This window comes from Condylura cristata, unplaced genomic scaffold (genome assembly GCF_000260355.1).
Source record: "Condylura cristata isolate star-nosed mole 26May11 unplaced genomic scaffold, ConCri1.0 scaffold00006, whole genome shotgun sequence".
NCBI lineage: Eukaryota > Metazoa > Chordata > Mammalia > Eulipotyphla > Talpidae > Condylura > Condylura cristata.
In genome coordinates, this window is record NW_004567107.1 from 63,383,893 (window position 1) to 63,405,655 (window position 21,763).

The window sequence follows — 21,763 nt, forward strand, 5'->3', positions numbered from 1 at the left end:
AAGTGCACTGCTGAGGGGAGCAGCGGGTGGGTCAGGAGAGGTCTGCCATGCCATGTGGAGCTCCTCCGGAGCAGGTGGGGATCGAACTCATGTGGAAGTAGCTTAAGCTTCTTAGTGCAGCGCTTTAACCCGTTGCGCCACCAGGGAGGGCCTGAACATTAACTTTTAAAATATATAACCTAAGGACAATAAACATCACCCTCCTTTATCCCTTTTCTAAAATAAAGATTTCAAGCACACACATGCACACAACACTGGAGATTTCAAAACATACAACTCAGAAAATGGGAAGTATCTATTCCCAATGCTGATTTTTTATGCCTTGGGCACATGAAAAACATTTTTTTTTTTTAAGATTTATGTATTTATTTATATTTACAGAACTGGGATACAGGCCAGAGGTGTGATGGGTGAGCAGATTCACCAAAGACAGAATGGAGTACAGAACAGGCAGATCTACTGAAATACAAGCTGAGGAGAGCAGTGGGTGGGTCAGGAGAGGTCTGCAGTGCAATGTGGGTCACCTCCCTGGCAGAGGATTGAACTCGCGCTGCAGTGGCTTCAGAGAGCTTCATCGTGTGGTGCTTTAACCCATTGTGCCACCAGGGAGAACCCTGTGGAACACATCTGTAACAGTCACTGTTCTTTCTACAAACTCCCATCCCATCCCACTCTTAGACCCAAGGGCAGAAATGCTTTTTCAACAGGAAGCAGAACACATTTTGTGGTCTCAGAACCCTGTGTTCAGGTATCGAGAAAGACAAGGCTCAAAAAATACAAGCGTGCCAAAGGAGGCCTGCGGAGCAGAGCCAGGTAACCATGAGGGACCAGTACGCACTGGGCACAGCAGACCAATTGTTCCTTCATGTGCCTAAAGTGGCACACTTTGTGGGACTTCCAAGATAGGCCTTAAAGTATGCTGGTCTGCAAGAAAACACTGACCTCAGTAGAACTGCTCTTTCTAGGGAAGATGTGGTACATACACACAGTGGAATATTACTCAGCAATCAAGAAAGATAAAAATCATGCTTTTTCCAAAGCATGGATGGAGTTGGAAGTGATCATGCTTAGTGAAATAAGCCAGGAAAAAAAGGGAAGATACCAGATGGTTTCACTCATAGGAGGAGCATGAAGGATCAGAAGAAAAAAAAAAGGCAATTGTAATAAAGTAAAAACCAACAACAGAGACATTCTACAGAGGTGGGGGGGGAACAGGATCAAAACTGGGATGGGAAGAGCACACGGGACTATGGTGATGGCACATGGATGAACTGGTAGCGGGAAGTCCAGGGGGATTACAATTGAGATAAAAAAAAAATGTACAAAATGAAGAATGATGTAAAATATATTTAAAGAAAAAAAAAAAGAATTGCCCTTTCTTGTGTTCTAGTCTCACCCCATCAAGTCCATCTAACCTTTATTTTTTTTAAATTGATTTAAAATACATAATTGAAAAAAAATTATTTATGCATACAAGAACTGGGGTACAGGTCAGAAGTGCAGGGAGTGAGATGATTCACCAGAGACAAAGTAGGGAGCAGAACAGGCAGAAATACACTGAAATACACTGCTGAGGGGAGCAGTGAGTGGAACAGAAGAGGTCTGCTGTGCCATGTAGGTCACTTCCCTGGCTAGGTATAAAACTTGTGCTGCAGTGGTTTCATAGTGCTGCGCTTCAACCCACTGCACCACCAGGGAGGGCCCCCATCCAACCCTTAAACAAAAACCAAGAGCAAGAGCGACTACATCTGCTTTCCAAATACTGGTAAGGTTTCCATCTATTGTAGACATTCTCAAACTGTGGAATGCAAGGAGGATCATCAGGGAAAGCATGTAAAACTGCAGATTACAGGTCCTACTCACTGGAGCTTCTGCTTTGGTGATCTGGCTTCAGTACAGGACTGTGCATTTTGACAAAAGCACTTATAGGTATTTTTTAAATCTGTATCTTATACGTCACTGTATATTAACCATAACATCCCCACCACCAGTTCATCTGTAAACCATCATCATAGTCCCTTGGCTTTTCTTTTCCCTGCCCTGATCCCGTTTCCTCCCCTGCTATCAGTGAATATCTCTTATCCACAGTTGCCTTCTAGTTTTGTTTTATTGTTATTACTATTATTACTACCATTTTTTTTTTCCTGATCCCTTAATTGGTTCCCCTAAACACCGCCTATAAATGAAACCATTCATATTTTTCCTTTTCCTTCTGGCTTATTTCACTGAGCATGACCCCATCTAGCTCCATCTATGATGCTATGAATGGCATGGATTTATCTTTTTTGATTTCCCAGTAGTATTCCATTGTGTACATATAACACATCTTCTTGATCCAGTCACCTGTTTTTGGGAATCTGTGTTGTTTCCATGTCTTACCTATTTTAGATAGTACTGCAATAAATGTAAGGATACAGGTATATTTTGGATTAATATTTCTGTGTCCTTTGGGTAGATTCCTAGGTCTGGAATTGCTGGGTCATATGGTAGTCCCATTTTCAATAGTTTCCCATGAGTCATATGGTAGTCCCATTTTCAGCTTTCCATAGTGGTAGGACCAGTTTGCATTAGGTATAACTTTAATGTCAGCCCCTGGACTTTATTTTTAGACATTTTGGTTTATAAGTTTACTCATTAACCATCCCTTTCCTTCTATTCCATGAAGCTCTTTAAGAGCAAAGTGCCAAGAAAAACAACTTCCACCTGGAACTACAGGGTATTTCTGCTGTCTGACAATGCATAGCATGTAAAAGAATGTGCTTCACTTTGGGGTTGCAAAGGGACAGATGAAACGGCTGTACAGAGGCTCTACAACCATAATGCTTTCATTTTAACTCTTCCCTAGTCTTGACATCTTGTTACGTTTTCTCTTTTTCTGATTTTAATGTATTTGTATTGATCCTTTTTTATGGTGTGTATTCTTAGAAGCTACCTCAAAAGCCGAAAGAGATAACAATCCTCCCGGGTTCAAACCAATGTTTCACCAAATCCACCAGGGCAATTAATCCCAGTTACAGATGACCACAACATCTTTCAGAAACAAGATCACAACATTTTGTAGCTTTTACATTCCAGTCCTGCAGGACTGATGTCTACATTCAATCTATTTGCCTCCTCCAATAGACCCATATGCCCATGAGAACAGGAATTTTGCTCCATTTCTTTTTGTATTTGAGACAGTTTCCGGCGGAGCAGGATCCACAAATGTGTGTTAAACCACATAACATTGTTCAACTACAAGGTAAGCAGCTGAGATAACAGAGAAAGCAACTATCTTGCTTTTTTAATCTTTGAGGATCTACAGTGTTCTAATTAACACCTACAACCAAAGTAACCAAAGCGACCAAAGGCAAAAATACTGCCCTTTCTGGACTCTAAAGATGCCTTTTAACTTCCAGGTAGAGTACCTGATAAGTGTTCTACAGGAGTATTTCCTGTCCTCAACTGTAAAATAAATGTAAATAAGTGTAACATGATCTCCAGATTCTAGGTCTGTAATTTGAGATTCTATGTCAGTGCATATCCTAACCTAATGAAAGTATTAAATTTCCTCATCTAAACCTCACACTGACACATTAAACAGACTCTTCACCAAATTCCACTTGTTCCTTGAGAACATCACCCAGTGAATCTGGGTAGTCACTCAGTGCAAGATCCTGTCACCAAAAATACAAAGGTTTAAACCTAAGAGAACAAAGCTCTAGTCAGAACCCCAACCTCTAGTCAGACCTTCCCATGAGCCTCCTTGAACTTGAGTCCTAAAGAATCCTGGTACATCAAGGCTGGAGGAATCTTAGGAATTATGTTTCAACCCCAGGGTTATGCACATAAATCAGAGAGATTGACAGACTTCCTTAAGGAAATTTTCCCAAAGAAATAAAAACCATCCTTAACTCCCCCCTCATTTAAAAAATTTTATTTATTTATTTATTTGTTTATGCATACAGAACTGGGGTACAGGCCACAGTTGGGAGCAGAACAGACAGACTGATGAAGTACACTGCTGAGGGGAGCAGTGGGCATTCAGGAGAGGTCTGCTGTGCCATGTGGTCACCTTCCTGGCCCGGATCCAACTGGTGCCAAAGCAGCTGCAGATAGCTTCGTAGTACCATGCTTTAACCCGCTGCGCCACCAGAAAGTACCCATCTTCCCCCTTGTAATTCTTTAATGCTGTGACATTCATGGTTACTTCTACACAGTGGACAACAATACTCACCTGTGCACATGGGGCTTCTGTCTCAGAATCCGTCTCAGCCTGATATCCAGGGAGACCCCAACTGATCCCAGGTGGCACAAAAGTAAATCTTGACATCACTCACCTATATCCTTTTGAAGTGAATTTCTATACCATGAATGGTCATGGAGCAGCAGAAACAAGGAGAGAACACTAGGAAGCCTCTGGAAGGTCCCAGAACTGGGGACATGATATAGTACATTTCTGTCCTGGGGTACCCAAGAAGGTGGTTTCTACCAGTGAAACCACAAAGATGCAAGATCATGAGGTCAAAAGCCAATACCTGAGGAGCATGAACTTTTAAAATCCAGTAAAAAGGCTTCCCAGCATTTGTCCCAGGAGAAATTTTTGCTTTGTTTGGTCCTTGCTCAAAGGCAGATTTCCTCCTCACCCAACCCTTCTTCCTACTGGCTTCCCTTCTTCCCCCTCTCCCCTGGAATTTTGGAAACTGTGCCTGACCACAGTTATCACTACCAGGAAAGGCCGAGGAGGCCAAATGCTTGGAAATTGTTAGTTCCAGGAAGATCTCCCTGCATCTCTCTTCTCTTAGAACCAGAGCATTTCTGGAAAAGATGATCTGAATTTCTCAGAAAGGACAAGATGGATAACAGAAGCTTTGTGTTTTATTTTAAGGTCTTCCTCTTTAGGAGGCTTCCCTAATGGCCTACGGATTAAGTCTGAGCATTATCACCATTAAGTTTGATCCCCAGCCAGGGAGCTACCCCCATATGTCTCAGCAGACCTCTCCTATCCCACCTGCAGCTCCCCTCAGCAGTGTGTTTCAGTAAATCCGCCTGTTCTGCTCCTCACTCTATCTCGGGTATGAATCCTCTTATCCCCTGGCACCTCTAGCCTACAACCCACTTCTTTATTTATTTTATAAACAAACAAATGAATGAATAAATCTTTAAAAAAAAAAAAAAAAGGCCCTCCCTGGTGGTACAGCACTAAGAACTAAGAAGCTAAAGCCACTTCCGCATGAGTTCGATTCCCGCCTGCCCCAGAGGTGACCACATCGTGTGGCAGACCTCTCCTGACCCGCCAGCTGCTCCCCTCAGCAGTGTACTTCATCGATCTGCCTGTTCTGCTCCCCACTCTGTCTCTGATGAAGCCTCTCGCCACCCTTGAGCCTCTGGCCTGTACCCCAGTTCTGTAAGCACAAATAAATAAATCTTAAAAAAAAAAAAAACCTTCCCCTTCAGACTGAGGTAGTCCCCCTTCCTCCCTAGATCTCCCCCACTCTCAGTCTGGAACGTCACCAAGTGGCACTAGGGGACTTGCCACAGAGAACTCCAGGCCTAGAACAGATGGCAAGAATCACGTTTACCTCCATTCCTTTTCTAATTAATTTCCCCTGCTCAGGATGTTGGGGAAGAACACTTCATTTTGTGCCTTCTCATGCCATTTGTTAGAAAATATGCAGACACCTGACAGTGTAGTTTCCTAGGGAAGCAGCATGGTAGAAAGAAGCCACAGACCAAAGTTCTCCGATATATATGGGACCAACAGGAATTAATATCCAGAATGGATAAGGAAACCCTGTCATAACTTCAAGAAAAATATAAGAACCCCGGTGGTTGGGCGGGGTGAGGGCAGGGAACAGTCAAAGGATTGCTAGTAATAAGCAACTTATCCAGGGATAATTCCAAAGGCCATTAAGCATATGAAGAGATACTCAGGCTCATTTGTTATCAGGGAGAAAAAAAGCAAATTAAAACAAAAGCTACACTAACATATCTATTTGTTTGGCAAACCTAAGGAAGTTGGCTAATGCCAAGTATCTGTGGTGGTACGGTGAAGGCATAGTTAAAGAGAAAGAGAAAACTAGGATGAACACCAGAGTATTGCGCAGCAGTTAGAATCTACACGTCAGATGTACACATAACAATGTGGGTGGACCTTAAAAGGGTGAGCCCAGTTCTTGATTTCTAAATACTACTTCTATTAAAAAGAGCTAGGATTCAAGTGGCTGTTCGGGGCTGTGTCAGGGAAAGAACACAAGAGGCCAGTTCATTTAGTTGTGCCTAAAAGTAAGAAGAGCTCAGAGGGTAACAGGATATGTTAAAAGGACCCTGGCATCAGACTGCAGGACATCTCATTGGCCAAATCTGGGACAGCCTGAGCATCAAAACTAGTAAAGGACTATGAGCTACTGAATAAAGTCAGATCCACAAGTCTGTACTGACAGGAGTTAGTACTGGTGAAAGGAAAGCTGTTTCTCACAAGAAAACACTAATAATGGAAAGGTATCACCAACCACCATAATTTGATTCAGGCAAGATTCATCCATTAGTGCTAAAAACCAGTGGATGAAAGTTTGAGGAATAGGACATTTACATAAGTTCAAAGTAAATGCCCATAAGATACTTTTTAATCCAAAAGGGTAACATAGTAAACTTAGTAACAGAGAACAACACACACCTCCATCATGAAAGATCACATTATCAGTTAGGAACAAATTGACAGCAGAAGCCTCCAGATAAGAGGCACTGAAAGCTCAACAAAACTTGTATGATAGGCCCTCCCTGGTGACGCAGCAGGTTAAAGCACAGCACTAAGAAGCTAAAGCCACTTCAGCATGAGTTTTATTCCCGCCCTGGAGGTGACCACATGGCGCAGCAGACCTCTCCTGACCGGTTCACTGCTCCCCTCAGCAGTGTACTTCGTGGATCTGCCTGTTCTGCTCCCCTCTCTGTCTCTGATGAATCCTCTCACTACCCTTGCATCTCTGGCTTGTACCCCAGTTCTGTATGCACAAATAAATAAATCTTTAACAACAACAAAAAGACTTTTATGATATTCTTGTGAAAAGTGTATAACCTGAACCTAGTGATAGGAAAAATCAGGCTAAACTCAAGTTGAGGTAAAAAAAATTTAAAAAAATTTAACAACAGTTGAATAAGAAAATTAGATTGAGGATGAAACAAAATAAATAAATAAGGCAAGACAGACCATGATATAATGGACCATGAGATAAATCTTGACAGCCAACCTTCAAAGAAAATAAGGAAGAAAAGCACAAAAGCAAAACAAAACAACACAGGGCAGTGATAGAGGGTGGAGCTAGATGATGCTTCTCAGGGATGTCACAGGAAAAACGGAACCTTAAGCTCTAGACCACACCATGGTCCCCAAGGCAGGGTTGCAATACTGTGTGGATGTATTCAGCCACGCAGCCTGACACCTTCAGATATTAAAGCACAAACTCACTTCTCTGTTTTGACTTCTGATTCACAAGCCCCATGATTATACTGAGGTATACTGCTGTCACAACTAGAACATCCGAAGCCATTTAACAATGGTGTTCATCCCAGTAAAGCAGCAATTCAGTATTCTCACACATAAATAACTCTCATGGGAGTTTTATTACTGAACCAGCTACTCCTCTAAGCAGCTCTGGAACCCTGACAATTTTTAGGGTGACAACTGTTATCCTGAAGCAGACTTCAGAGATCTGGGCAGTTAGTCAGCCATGTGAGCACTCCTGCCAATATCTCTATGTTATCAGGACCATTTAAAATACAATCAATTCCAATTTTTGCCTCTAAATATAAGTACAATAATGTGTTGTTTTCAGGTGGTATGTGAGACTAACATTCATACTTTTCACAATGCTTGACACTAACAGATGTTCAATAAGTACTATTTTGCCTTATCCCCTGACTCCCTAAACTCCAAAACCAACAGATTATTTACATGTTTCAAATTTCATACCTCTATGCTGATCACCAGCATCAGTGATAGAACTGGAAGAACAGTCTGAAACCTCAAAGAACGCTTTGGGTATGCTATAAAGCTTGTGACACATGAAGCAACTGAACAGCAGATCTGTTCACTTTCTCTGTAAGAGCATGTACTAAGATGATAAACATTGTACAAAAGAATACTAAAGAAAAATCTTATAATCTTGAGAAAAACACCTTCAGATGCAAAATCAACCTGAAGTTACAAATGAAAAGACATAATTAAATATGCAAAAAAATTGGGCCCTCCCTGGTGGCACACCATGTTGAAGTGCAGCACTGTGAAGCTCGGCAGAGAGCCACAGCAGCCTCACGAGTTCCATCCCTGCCCAGAGTGGTGACCCATATGGTGCAGCAGACCTCTCATCTTGCCCACTGCTCCTCTCAGCAGTGTACTTTGTCCATCTACCCAGAGACAGATGTCTCTGATGAATCCTCTCAACCCGCTGCATCTCCAGCCTGTACCCCAGTCAGTATCCATAAATAATAAATAAATTTTTAAAAATTGAAAACTTCTACATAGGTAAAGTACCTATGTACTCTTTACAAAGTACAGAGATAAAAGATGAAGTGAAAAGACAGGTGATGGATGGAGAGGCCATATTTGCAAATAATGTATAATAAAAGAGTAATTGCCATAGCACTGTAAGTTTCTACAAACATATTTCTAAAACAAGAGAAAAATGAGGTAAAATATTAACAGGTAACTCACAAACACACACACACACACACACACAAATGGCCAACAAATACATGAAGTTGGCTCAACATTCAATAATCCAAAAACAAGATGCCACATTTGACATTTTGACATATGCAAAAACTTAAAAACATTTAGTGCTGGCAAGGAAGTGGGAAACAGACACTTATACACTTGTTAACCAGTATAAAATGGAAGGCAATTTGACAGTATCTGTCAAAATGTTAAAAAGTACATGATCTTTAAATCTCAAGTTAATAACCTAATCTTGCCCCTTGAGACAATGAAGGAAAAAAAGAGAGAGAGAAAGCAAAGTAAACCAAAAGCAAGCAGAAGGAAGAAAATTAAAAATATTCAAGCAGAAATTAATGAAACAGAGAACAAAAGACAAAAAAAAACATATAAATAAAAATGACCTATTTTGGCTCTATTAATCAAGGGGGGGAAAAAGGAGAGAAAACTCAAAATACCAAAATCAGGAATGAAAGCGAGGCTGCTACCAAACTTACAGAAATCAAAATGACTATATAGAATACCATGAACAACTGTATGCCAACAAGTTGGATGACTTACATGGACAAATTCCTAGGAAGACACACAACAACCAAAACTGATTCAAGAATAAACAAAAAAGCTAAACAGACAGACCAAAGACAAGATATAGAGTTAGTAATCCAAAAGCTTCCTATAAAGAAATGTCCAGGCCTTACCAGTGAATTCTAATAATTGAAAGTATTAACACTAATTCTTCAAAAGCTTTCTCTAAAATTGAACAGGAAGGAATACTTCCCCACTCATTCTGTGGGGCAGTAGTACCTTGATACTAAAATTAGACTAAGGTATCATCAGAAATAAAACTACAAACCCCTGTCAAAAATACCTTAATAAACTTAAAAAAATAAAAGCTACAGTTCAATATCTTTTATGATTAAAAAGCCTCAACATAAAATTAGCAACAAAATTTAGAAGCATATAAAATGGAAAACGTGCCATGACCAAGTTTTGAGACTAACTTATAAAACCAGTGAATAATACACTGTATCTGGTATCTGTAGAAGGAATAGCAAAATATGATCATCTCGACACAGGAAAGCATTTGACAAAACACATCACTTATTCATGATTCAAAACTCTCAACAAACTATAAGTAAAAGAGAACTTCCTCACCTGATTAAGAACATTTAAAAAACCCCACCGTAGCATCATACTTAATGATACTTGGTGAAATCCTGAGTGTTCTCCTCCTAAGATCAGGAACAAGGTGAGGATGTCCTCTCTAGATGCATTCAACATCATATTAGAAGTTCTATACAGGACAATCGGACAAGAAAAATTGCTGCTGTGAGAGTAAATGGAAATAAAGTGAATGACTTCTCATGGTTGGCACACAGTTATGTGGTGAATAAGCATTATCTGTTGTGAGGACGGCTGATGCGGTTGCGCGGTTGCCGCTGGAGCCTAGGACACTACATTCCCAGCGGCTCCCATTGATTGGGTTTTCAAATTAACCAACTTCCGCATTTATCCCCTCACTGTTGATTTTGTTTCTAAAAACCAGAATTGACAGATTTGTCCAGAAAGACTCAGGCTTAGGAACCACTGTCACCCACCCCCTACCCCAGTGTGGCCCCACAGGGTGCCAGACTCATCCTACAGTGTAGCCACTTAGCCATACCAACCACACAGGAGTGTGTGGCTATATCCGAACTCCCAGGCAGGAAGAGACTCAGTGAGCATCCAAGCCAATCTCATCTCATTGTATAGGTGGCTAAACTGAAGCCAAGAGAGGATTTGACTTCTCTAGATTGCTCAGTCGGTTGGCTCCAGAGCTGGATTGAAGGACATCACATCATGGCTTCAAACACCAGCCCCTAGGTAAAGACATGTCATTTACTGGCCTGAGTCTTAAGTTTTTCTGACAACATATCAGGCACCAGCCACTGGGATCCTAGACTGAGTCCACCTATGTTCAGTCCATGTTTTTGTTTTTATCATGTTCCTTCTATATCTCCTGAGATTTCTCCAAACTACGTATACTCCTTCCAGCAATCTCCTGACCACCCTATTCAGAGCTTATAATGACTTCTCCCCAGGATTTTGACTGTCCACCTAGAGAAGGAAAGGTGATGAGACACCCCACAATCCTGGCATACTTGGTATGTGGCAACCCTCACTCCAAGATCTCAGTATTGTGGACTCAACAAGATGGAGGGGCTTCTGTGGCCCAGGGTAGGTATGCTCCACTAAAGCCTGGCTCCAGGCTAAACCCTGGATTTAAAACCTCACACTTCCCTTCTCTAAACTCTGGCAGATGGGACTGCTGGGATATTCCACAGACCGGAAATTGTAAATATATGGGCAAGGATATTGGCTTTTATGTGTGGGTTCTAAGGGAGAATGAGATCTACCCACAGTCTCACATTTATGCTCTCAGTCTTATGTGAAAGTCCCTTTATGGGGTACTGGAGTTAATCCTGGGCAGGAAGCTTTTCCTCCAAGCAATTGCCTCTGGGCAGTTCCTGCTGAGTTTACTCTGTATCCAAGAAAAAAAAAAAAACTTACTGTGGCTCTTTAAACACTTCATGGTATCTTTATCAAGATAAGAACCTTTCCTTCTTTCTTTATATGTGAAGCCAAGTACAATTTAGGGTCTGTGGAATATTACAAGAATCCCAAAAAGCAATGTGGTAATGTGAACATGTATAGTAAAGAACCCTCTGATCCAGAAGTTTTTCTCTAGGGATATTCCCAATGAAATAATTTAAAGCGCTATATACAGCAAGCACTTCAAGATGCTCTATGGTGAAACTTAGAATGTTGAGTGCTAAGGGGATATCCATAAGGATTTTAGGATGGCAGCAACCAAAATAATTATGATAATTAGAAACAACATGAGTTACAAGAGTGGGTCAGACAAAAATAGCATACTGCAAAAATAGTTTCACAGTATGATTGCAGCAGAGTAAAACAGGTGTGCTTCTAGAAAATAATGACAGGTTTCATTATCTATTATGAATTTCTATTATGGTAATAGAATTTCTATTATTTTATGGTAAAATGAATTTCTATTATGGTACCATTTCTATTGTGGTAGATAGTAGAATTATATATTTTAAAACATTTTAAATGTATTTTAGTATTTTCAACTAAAATAGAGGGCAAGAAAGCTTACAAAAGCAAAAGCCAAAATCTTCACAACTCAGTACTACCAGTAACAGGTAACATATATTCAGAACTGGTTTCTGCATTGGGCACTGTGTAGGCCCTTACATTATGACCATAGAGTAAACTTCCCAACATCTCTAACTATCACCAGGTGCTATGATTGTTCCCATTTTACAGGTGAGAAGACTGAGGCACACAGAGGGTAACAACTTCCCCGTATCACACAGCTAGCCAGTGATAGAAGCACACCCCATGTCAAATCTTCATGCCTACGCAGGGTGACAAAATGTACAGAAGAAACTCAGCCCTGAAATGGGTGGTGGCAAGTGGGCTTCACAGGGAACTACAGAGGCCTTTATGCTGTAATTATGATCAGGGTTTCTCCCCACTTCAGACTAGACTCCAGGAGGACAAGAAGGCAGGGCATGCTAGACTAACAGGTCCTGCCCACTCAAACTTCAGAGACGGATATGGGGACCAGAGGAGTCAGGACTTGCCCAAAATGAGGTCATGATTTAGGAAAAGAACCAGAAGTCAGAATCCTAACTCTGAGGCCTTCAAGGCTTGCCCCACCTCTCCACAGACGGTGAACCCCCTCTCTCTGTACCTCTTTTCCCATTTCTCCCTTCTATCCCTCAACCTTCCCCTATCCAGTATTCCAGTATAGCCCCAACTATATCACCTTCTCCCCTCTTATCATGGCTCCTTCACTCTGCCTCTACTTTCTGTGCTCGCCTGGCCTGCTGGTAACTGTATGTAAAGAGCTGGGAATGCAGCTCTGACAGACTCTCCATGTGACAGCAGCTAGAAGAAATCCTAAGCTGTCTTTAGCAGTAGATCCCTGCCCTTCTCAGCCAGAGACACTGTTCAAACCTGCTGAGTGACAGGGAAGCTACTAAACCAGTGCTTGGAAGAGGGTGATTTTCTTTTTAGTCACAATTCTAGGCCCATCCTTCTACCAGAAATAAACTATATTAACTTTGATGCTGTTTCTGGCACAGACCATGTATCTGGCTCCCTGTACCTCCTCAGTACCCTGGGAGGATCCATACTCCCCCTTCTCAAGCCACACTAGACCAGAAGTCTGTCCATCGCTGAGGGCTCACTGCTGAGTGATGCCCTGAGAGGGAGGCCAGCCCTTGCTCTTATCTATCCCCCAAGCTTTTTATAGTGTAGTTATCAGTAAACGTTTGCTGAATAAGCAAACCTTCTTCCTTAGGGCCCCTCCTGACTGTGGAGTGAAGATTCAAGTCTACTAATTCTCAACCAGGCAGGGATCCTGCCCAGGCTGCTGAATGTCTCATCTGAATGCTAGGACCTTCCTGACACCTCAATGCCAAGTGCCTGAAGCGCCTATAATACAAGTAACAGCTCCCCTAGGTCCACCCTTAATTCTTTTCCTGTTTTTTCAAACTGGCAGTGTCCTGAAACCCAACAGACAACTCTGTGGTTTCAGGATGTCAATAGAAAAAGGACATGATGCAAAACAGGAAGAAACTTTTGAAGAAAAGTTTAAAGGCATTTTTAGAATGTAAGCTGTCATGGGGCCAGATTACTGAGCACCCTGTCAGGGGGCCTCCCCATGACCTCCAGACCCATGTGCCCTGGCAGGAAGGCACATGACCTCAGATTATACTGGCTACACTGGTCTAATATTATCCTGCCCCTACCCTCAGCACAGCCTCTGCCTGGATCCCCAGGTTTTACGTCAAATGGCCCCTGGCAGATTCCCAGACCCTAGAGTCCCTCAGAGGGAAGAATTCAGCGGCTGTCAGGACATTCCAAAGGAAGTAACTTTAAAACTTTTACCTTGAGAAGAGCCTAGAGCACTGGCCTGAGGCTTCTCCTAAAAGGAATTCCTGGAAACCTAAAGGTTCCCATTTTAAGGTCCCTAGCTAGATCTCAAACCCTTTGGACAGGTGGGAGGGCAAGTTGCCTGTGTCTGATTTGAAAAGCTGTCCCCACGTCTGAAGAGTCATGTCTATCATGTCAACGACAGCCGTTTAACTAGCTGGTGTTCACCCCAACATCACAGCCCCAGCACCACAGTCTATATAAGCCTACCCCAGGGATTTGACTGCTAATGGAGAAGCTACTGAGAAAGCTAACTCCTGGGACATCGCCCCCACTGATTTTTGTCTGCAGATCCCAAGAGCCTGCCCTACAGACTGGCACTGTGCCCTTGCCCACGGCACTTCCTGTACCTAATTTTCTTTTTAATCCTAATTCTAGACCCATCCTATCAGCAATAAACTATATTCATCTGTCAGCACTAAGCAAACCCATAATTGTCACTGGGCCTATGCTTTAGACTGGTTTAAAAACCTAGTCATTCTCAAGAAGCAGTCACGCCATATTTGCTCTTTCAGAAAACTCTCCTATGAAAATGATCTAAAAAGTACATAAAGCTTTAGGCATGAGCCTCACCACACCATTAAGAAAAACAAACACTCTGTATGTGTTTGAATGAAATTAGAAAGTCACAGCATAGTCACAGCATAGTCAATGGAAAAAGTGATAAAACCTCTGTGGCTTTTAACAGTATAGGACACGCTTGTGACAAAAACTTAAGTGACAGATGCTGGACACCAAGCTATCGACATCTGTACCAAACTATCTGCCCATCTATAAAGTCACTAGCTGTATTCTTAAACATATACAAGAAAAAAGACTAGCAGGAAGCCAACGTATTTCCTCTAGGTGATAGGAATGTTGAAGTATGCTTTTCAACCTCTTAACTTTCAAATTATTTTCAATGAACCTACTTATTTTTTACAAAAAGGAGTAAGAGATCAACTTGCTCCACCGCCCTTCCCCTCCCCTTCACCCCAACAACCACCACAAAACAAACAGGCAAAAGCAAAGACCAGCAGCCCTAGGCCCTGGCAAATCATTCTCCTCCTCTCACTGGGCTTCATGAGGGGCTTTGGAGAGGCAGCAGGGGCATAGAGAAACAGTTACATAACACACCCGGACCAGACATTAAAATCGCTGCCAAGGAATTCTGCAACAGCCAATTATATAGCCTCTGGTCTTCATTTGTGTAGGGAAGGGGCGGGCTGAGACCAGACTGAAAAGTGGAACCTGAAACACTGAGCATGTGACTCAGCTCTACTAGGGACTAATCGCTTCAGGCCACGTTCACCGGGCACCAGCTCCCAGCTAGACCCTGTCACCTACTCACTCCCAAGCTACTAACCTTGCGACCTGGAGGTCTTTGACCTTTAGAGATCTATCCCCAAGCTGGTGACCTGCTTGGACCCAGGCAAACACAGAGGCCCCCTGCCACCAAGGACTTTTCAATTATAGCCACGGTCTGGCTCCAGAAACTCTCACCAAGCTAAGGCACAAGGCAGCTCCGTGGCAGTCACAGGGTCCAGTTTCATGCCTTATTAACTCGCCTACAAGTCAAGTTCTGGCTGGCTGGTGTTCACAGTGACCTCACTGTACAGAGATCACACCAGGAAGTGCCAGAGCCAAATGTAAAATGTACATAGTGCCAGGCCTAAAGTGGATTTACGCCTCAAAAGTGGAGCATTTGTTGTTGTAAGACTACTTGTTTGCCATTTAGTTGGCTAACTGGAATTTTCAGGTGGATTTAAGCAGAATTCCAGTCTCATTTGTTTACTGTTAGGAACAAGCAGGGAGCACTGAATAGGGAACAAAGTGCAGCTGACACTGGGAATGGAGACAGTGGAGAAATCATCAGGTTTAATTTGACCACAGGATGCTCTTTCACACACACCTAGAGCCCAGCTGGAAAGATTAGGTGGCACAGGGACAGCCTTAGTTTTAATGTGTCAGTCATTCCCAAGCATAAATTAGCCTAATCCCAGTCTGGAACTCCTGAAGACCGTAATATACAGCCATATTGCTGCTGATGTCTCATTACAGTCATTGTAACACAGCAGGTTAAAGATTACCCAGCAGAACTAAAAATATGTAGCTTCAGAGGAATAATTTCACACAAAATCAGGACTGGGGAACTCTGATATCAACTCTGAGTTCTTGAATAAAAGAAGAAAAAGAAAAGGAGGGATGAAAAGGGAAAGAAACAAAGAGACTACACATAACACACGCACACCTTTGTTTCCTAGTGGCATTTGCTAAATGACATCAGCATGGTCTCTTCTATCTCCAGTGTGAGTTTCTAAAAGAAAGGAAGACTAAAGAGGAAGACTTCCTCTTTGTAACTCTATGCCCAGGACAGTGAAGGCACATTGTTGAAACTGAGAGAAGTTAGTTAAGAAAGACATCCAGGCCCTCCTGGTGGCTCAGTGGGTTAAAGCACAGCACTAAGAAGCTTAAGTCACTTGTGCATGAGTTCGATCGATCGCCGCCTGCCCTGGAGGTGACCACATGGCGCGGCAGACCTCTCCTGACCCACCCGCTGCTCCCCCCAGCAGTGTACTTCGTCGATCTGCCTGTTCTGCACCCCGCTCTGTCTCTGGTGAATCCTCTCGCCCTCCGCATCTCTCTGGCCTGTACCCCAGTTCTGTACGAATAAATAAATCTTTAAAAAAAAAAAAAAAAAGGACATCCAGATAAGCCACCACTATACAAGACCTTTCAGAAGGACCCAGACATCTAGCAGAGAACACACACTACATCACTTCAGGTTATCTACTGTGCAATAACCTAAAGGGAAAACACTGGATTGGAAAGCAGAATACCTAGATTCCAGCCCTAGCTGGCTACCCCCTGGCTGTGTGGCTTGAGGCAAGACCCCCTCACTCCATCACACTGAGGACTGGGGACCAGGAGACTAGCAGTTACAGCCCGGGAGGCGATGGGTTGGTTCTAACATGTTGCAGTTTGAGTCCAAGTCCACATTTGGCTCTTGCTTCCCATGTCCTGAGGATCTTTCACCTGGTTCATCAGAGGCCTGGTGACAGGAAGCTCCCACTTAGCCCAAATTATGACAGTCAGAAATCACTTCTGTTGCCACAAGGCTGAGTGGAAGAAAATAAGACAATCACAGGAGATATTTCTCAACCTTGGACTATTAAGACAAGGTGTGTCTATGTATGTCAATAAATTCTTTTTCTCAGGAAAAGCAAATGATAAAACTGGTTTAAAGGTAAAATGATTTACCTAACCTTATAAAATTTCAAGATCTCCCTGTGCCTCCTTAACCTTCCAAGCAGGACAGTGTTAAGGCTCTAAGACTCATTCCCAAAGGGGAGAAAGAAGCAGCCCTTTCCAGAGCTGATGACAGATGTCCTCAAAGTACACCTTGTTCTGGGAAGCCTGACTATGTCCAAATGTAAGGAAAAGGGAGAGGGCAGCTCTGGTAGAGAAACACCTAAGAGCTGAGAACCCACCAGAGATCAGGCCAGTACTCTGTCTTCCCAAGGGCATAAACTGAGGCAGAGACTCAGTTATTAGTTCCCACCATACTCAGGGGAACGTGATTCATGGATAAGGGCTCTCTAGGCCTCCTGCCTACCTGGAGCTGCTGTCTGCTGGTCCAGATGTCCATGACTCTCTAGTGCCCACCTCTAGATAAGAACTTTCTTTTAGAAAGATGAAGAGGCTCTCTTAAAACCACAACTGAGCAAGAGGAGCCTCTGGAGGTTAAGTAGTCATATACTCAACCATTGTCCCCGTACAATGCACATTTGAGGGGACTACAACAGCTGTACCAATCCCCAGTTGAACCCGTAGGTCAGTCTCCCCTAACCCGTCCAATCTGAGGTACTGCCTACCCCCTACCCAACCCCTCCCTGGGCAGGCAGTGTTGGTACAAGTCAAGTCAGTTGAGCTGCCGCCAAATAGAAGAAAGATAAACATTCCAGGAAAAGAAACAAATGCAATGCAAGGCCACTGTTCCTCCTAGCCTGACTACATCTCAGGCAAACAACCAAGTGGCCAGAAAAAGGAACCTCACTTCTTGGTATAGAGAAATGGATGCAGCAAGGGCACCACAGGCCTGAACTCCCTGGGGAACTTATAGGAATCCTCCAGAAAGACCCACCTCCTCCTGCAGCACTTATTTCTGGGGGCCTGGTACTAGCTCATGGGGATGCCTGAAGAGGGGCTTATTATAGCTCTGAACACTGTAACCTACCATACATTAAAACTACTGAGTGTAGACAGAGACAAGATTCAAACCCAAGTCTATCATAAGTCTATCCCAACGCTCTCACAACCCACAACAGATTCAAACTGTGACCTGTCAACGGCCCAGTCTGACTCGTGGCTACCTCTGTTAGCGGCGACCTACCAGCTAGGAGGAATCAATCGCCAGGTCCCACAGACATCAGAAAGCAGAGCAAAGTCATGGGCAGGAGTTGCAAGTAATAAAAGCTAATGGGGGAAAAAAAGCTTTAATTTCTATGGATGCTTTTTTCCCAATTCAAACCATCCCAGAAGGGGTTTTTTGATTGACACCTGGCCAGCTTACCCACTCCTGGGGAGACTTTCAGCTTTCTCAAGACCCCACAGAGTCAACACAACCTCTCTGAGAGCTGCACCCAACACTACACAGGGCTCAATTAAAATAAAAGCCCCTCCACCCTCACTTTGTGAGGTTGTCTCAGTTGTAGCCTAAACATCATGGTCCCACGCAAGTCACACAGAGGCAGCCAAGTAACACAAGGCCCAGGGCACCCCTAAAATATTATCTTTCAGAAAGACTCATAACCAGTCAATTCAGAGTCAACTCAGAAACACCAGTAACAGGTCAATGGCCACTAGCAACACCACAACAAAACAAAAGCATCGGTGGTGGTGACCCAATTTTTCATGCTTCATTGAGAAACTCTACACCTCAAGCAACAATAGCATGAATTTTGGAGTACTCACTTTAATTTGCTAAGTAATTTCTCTTTCGTTCTGCATAATGTTCAGACAACAAAAATAAAAGGACAAAAATCGAGCCTGTGGGCCCATTCTTTTTTCTCTTTTCTAGTTCTGCTGTTCACAGCCATCTCCACAGGAGACTGAGAATGAGATGATGATGATGAAGAAATCTATTTACCACATATTTAATATACACAGTCTCATTTAATCCAAAAACACCTTAGTAAGTTATACATCAGCAACTCCATTTTACACATGAAGAAGAGTGAAAGGAAAAGGCGGAGAGGAGGGACCGACACCATGAGTCTGTTGCCAAGTTCTGTGACCGGCTGCAAGAAAGGAAGGCTTGAGGCAGAAAAGCTAAGCAAGCAGAGTTTATTGCTCGGGGACAGCAGCTGAGATGGAGACCCTAGAGTGGGGTCCGCAGCTACTGCCCCCTCAATAAGGGGGAAGGGTCTCTTATATAGATTCTAAACTCAGATTCCAAAGGGGTGACTCATCGCTGTGTCTTTGATGTGAGGCCCAGTTCGTTACCACCTTCAGCTAGTCCCAACCCAGGTGCAAAGTCCCTTTTTGGATGCAAGGCCTTGACCGCCCTAATTCAGTCCTTGTCAGTAAATCTTTAGTCACTCCCAACAAATTCTGAGAAATACTAACTTGTCTGAGGTTAGACACTTAACAGCAGGGCAAAGATTCTACTTTACTTTTGATGATTCCTCTGCTTTCCCAGAGTAACCATTAAGTAGAAAAGATTCAATTTTCTGCTTTAAGAAAAGACCCCTTGGGCCCTCCAGGGTGGCGCAACGGGTTAAAGCACAGTACGATGAAACTCTCTGCATAAGAAGTTCAAGCCCCAGCCCCAGAGGTGACCCTCATGGCACAGCAGACCTCTCCTTTCTCACCTGCTGCTCCTCTCAGCAGTGTATTTCAGTCAATCTGCCTGCTCTGCTCCCCACTCTGTCTCTGGAGAATCTTCTCACCCCCCACAACTTTGGCCTGTACCCCAGTTCCTGTATGCATAAATCTTAAAAAAAAAAAAGGGGGGGGGGGAGGGGCCCTCTAGGAGCCCCTCTGGTGACACAAGAAGTTTAATCTCCGCATTGTTAAACTATGGGCAGCCGCTGCAGCTGCAGCGTGAGTTCTATCCCAGGCCAGGAAGCTAACACATAGTACAATAGACCTCTCCCAACCTGCCCACTGCCCCCCTCAGTAGTGTATTTCAGTAGGTCCACCTGTTTTGCTCCCTACTGTGTCTCTGATGATTCCTCTCACCCCCCCCCACACCTCTGACCTGTAACCCAGTTCTTCTATGTAAAAATAAATATTTTTTAATGTGAAAGACCCCCTTTTACTACCACAGTCTCTGTCTGACCAATTCCAAGAGCTTCCTCCCAAATTTGATATGAGAATAATTAAGTAATTATTGGAGACATTGAGCAAGAGCATGTAGGAGGTCTTTTCTGCCAAGATTCTAAGCAAAACTGACCGGGTTCCTGCTGGCAGGATGCCTGCCTGCAGGGCCCCTCACTCAGAACATTTCTTCAAATCCTAGTATTAGAAATGAGCAGCCACCTGTCTGGTAATCTTGTGAAAACTGACTGTGGATTATAGGTCAAGGAGAGTTGAGGGTGGGCTCAGCCCCCTCATGAAATAAGGAACACATCCAGCCAAGTTCCCCATTAGAAACAGAAATGGGGGGGGAGGGTGTGCCCAGATTCACATAGTCTGGACAAGATAATTGGGATTCCCTGCTGTTTCTGAGAAAAGGTTGTGACTAGTTCTAAATTCTATTTCAGCACTTCGATAAGAGGGTTCACACTTCACAAATACCCTTCCCTCAGCCCCAGGGACAGTACTACTTAGGTTTTGGAAACCTTACAAGGGCAGGAAGTAGGGGAAGAGGGCCCCAGGGTAGAGATCAACACAGAGGAACTAAATACAACAGTGAAAACTGACAGAAAGTTTACTAAACCTCAAGAATATAAACCTTTTACACTGGTTCATTTAATCTTCTGAAACAAGCCCCAAATAGGTACCACTTGTGAGCCTCACTCAACAAATGAGAAACTAAATTAGGGCAAAGTCACTAGCCCAAAAGCTCAGGGAAAATGTGAGCCCTGTTTCAGGAGAAAGTGGTTCTATGGGTTGACAGTAACAGGGGAGGTCAGCTCTCCTCACCGCCCCTCTCCTCAGCCCCCCAGGCCTCCTCACCACTCCAGAAAACTAGAACGGATTACTCCGAGCTACTTGATGGTCCTTACCGAGTGTTTAGCGGGGCGAAAGCTACTCAGACTCTAAGCACACTCATTGTCCAAAACTTTGTGAGGCTTGAGCCAGAGCAGGGAAGTCTTTCAAGGCCTTCTCCGGTTCTGGGACTAGAGGAGCCTGTGGCTTCCCTATACCTCCCCGGTCCCAGCTTTCAACATGAATTCCTGAGAACTCACCTCCCAACTTCTGACCCCCACAAATGCAGCCCGTAACTTGTTTGGGATAAGGGGCTCCGATCCGAAATAGGGAGAAAGGTGGTGGGGACCCTGTCGGGGAATTCCCGGGAAGTCTTAGTCGCGGAACTGAAGCCGACCCGAGTTCTTACCGAGCAGCGGGGACTCCTCAGGGCAAGCGGCTAGCGACAGCGCCGCAGTGGGGAGCATTGTGGCCGAACTCAAGTTGTTTGCAGGACCGAGGCTGGAGTCACTCCCCGAGCGCAGCTCGGAGGAGACGCCCAACGGCAGCGGCGGGAGGGCCCCTCGCTGCCGGAGCTCCCCGGAGGGCTGCCCGATGGCAGCGGCGCCGTTCGAGCCACCCTGCAGCTGTGTGCGGACTCCAACCAGCTGGGGCAGGCGGCTCAGGTCGCTGCCGGACAGGTAGTAGACGAGGGTGACGCCAAGGTGCAGCGCGCAGACGGCCACTAGCAGGCGGCAGGCCCGCTGCAGGGACGCGCCCGGCATCGCGGCGCTGCCGCCCAGGAGCGGCTCCCGTAACCTCATCTTCCCGCCGCGGCTTTAAGAGGGGGGTGGGCTACAGTTGGGATGGCGGCCCGCCCGCGGGCCGCCGGCCAGACGCTGCCTGGCCACGACAATTGGGGGAGGGGAGGCAAGGGCGCGCGGCGGCGCTGCC

At 44.2% G+C, this 21,763-nt stretch overlaps 1 protein-coding gene across 1 annotated transcript in view; it reads right to left on the reverse strand.

Annotated features, from left to right (window-relative positions):
* B4GALT1 (UDP-Gal:betaGlcNAc beta 1,4- galactosyltransferase, polypeptide 1) overlaps positions 1-21,757 on the reverse strand; it is a 46,763-nt gene extending 25,006 nt beyond the window's left edge. The window contains exon 1 of the mRNA XM_004677718.2: positions 21,240-21,757. Coding sequence (XP_004677775.1) covers positions 21,240-21,633 — 394 coding nt within the window. The 5' untranslated portion in view covers positions 21,634-21,757. The remainder of the gene's footprint in view (positions 1-21,239) is intronic.
* Positions 21,758-21,763: the final 6 nt, after the last annotated feature.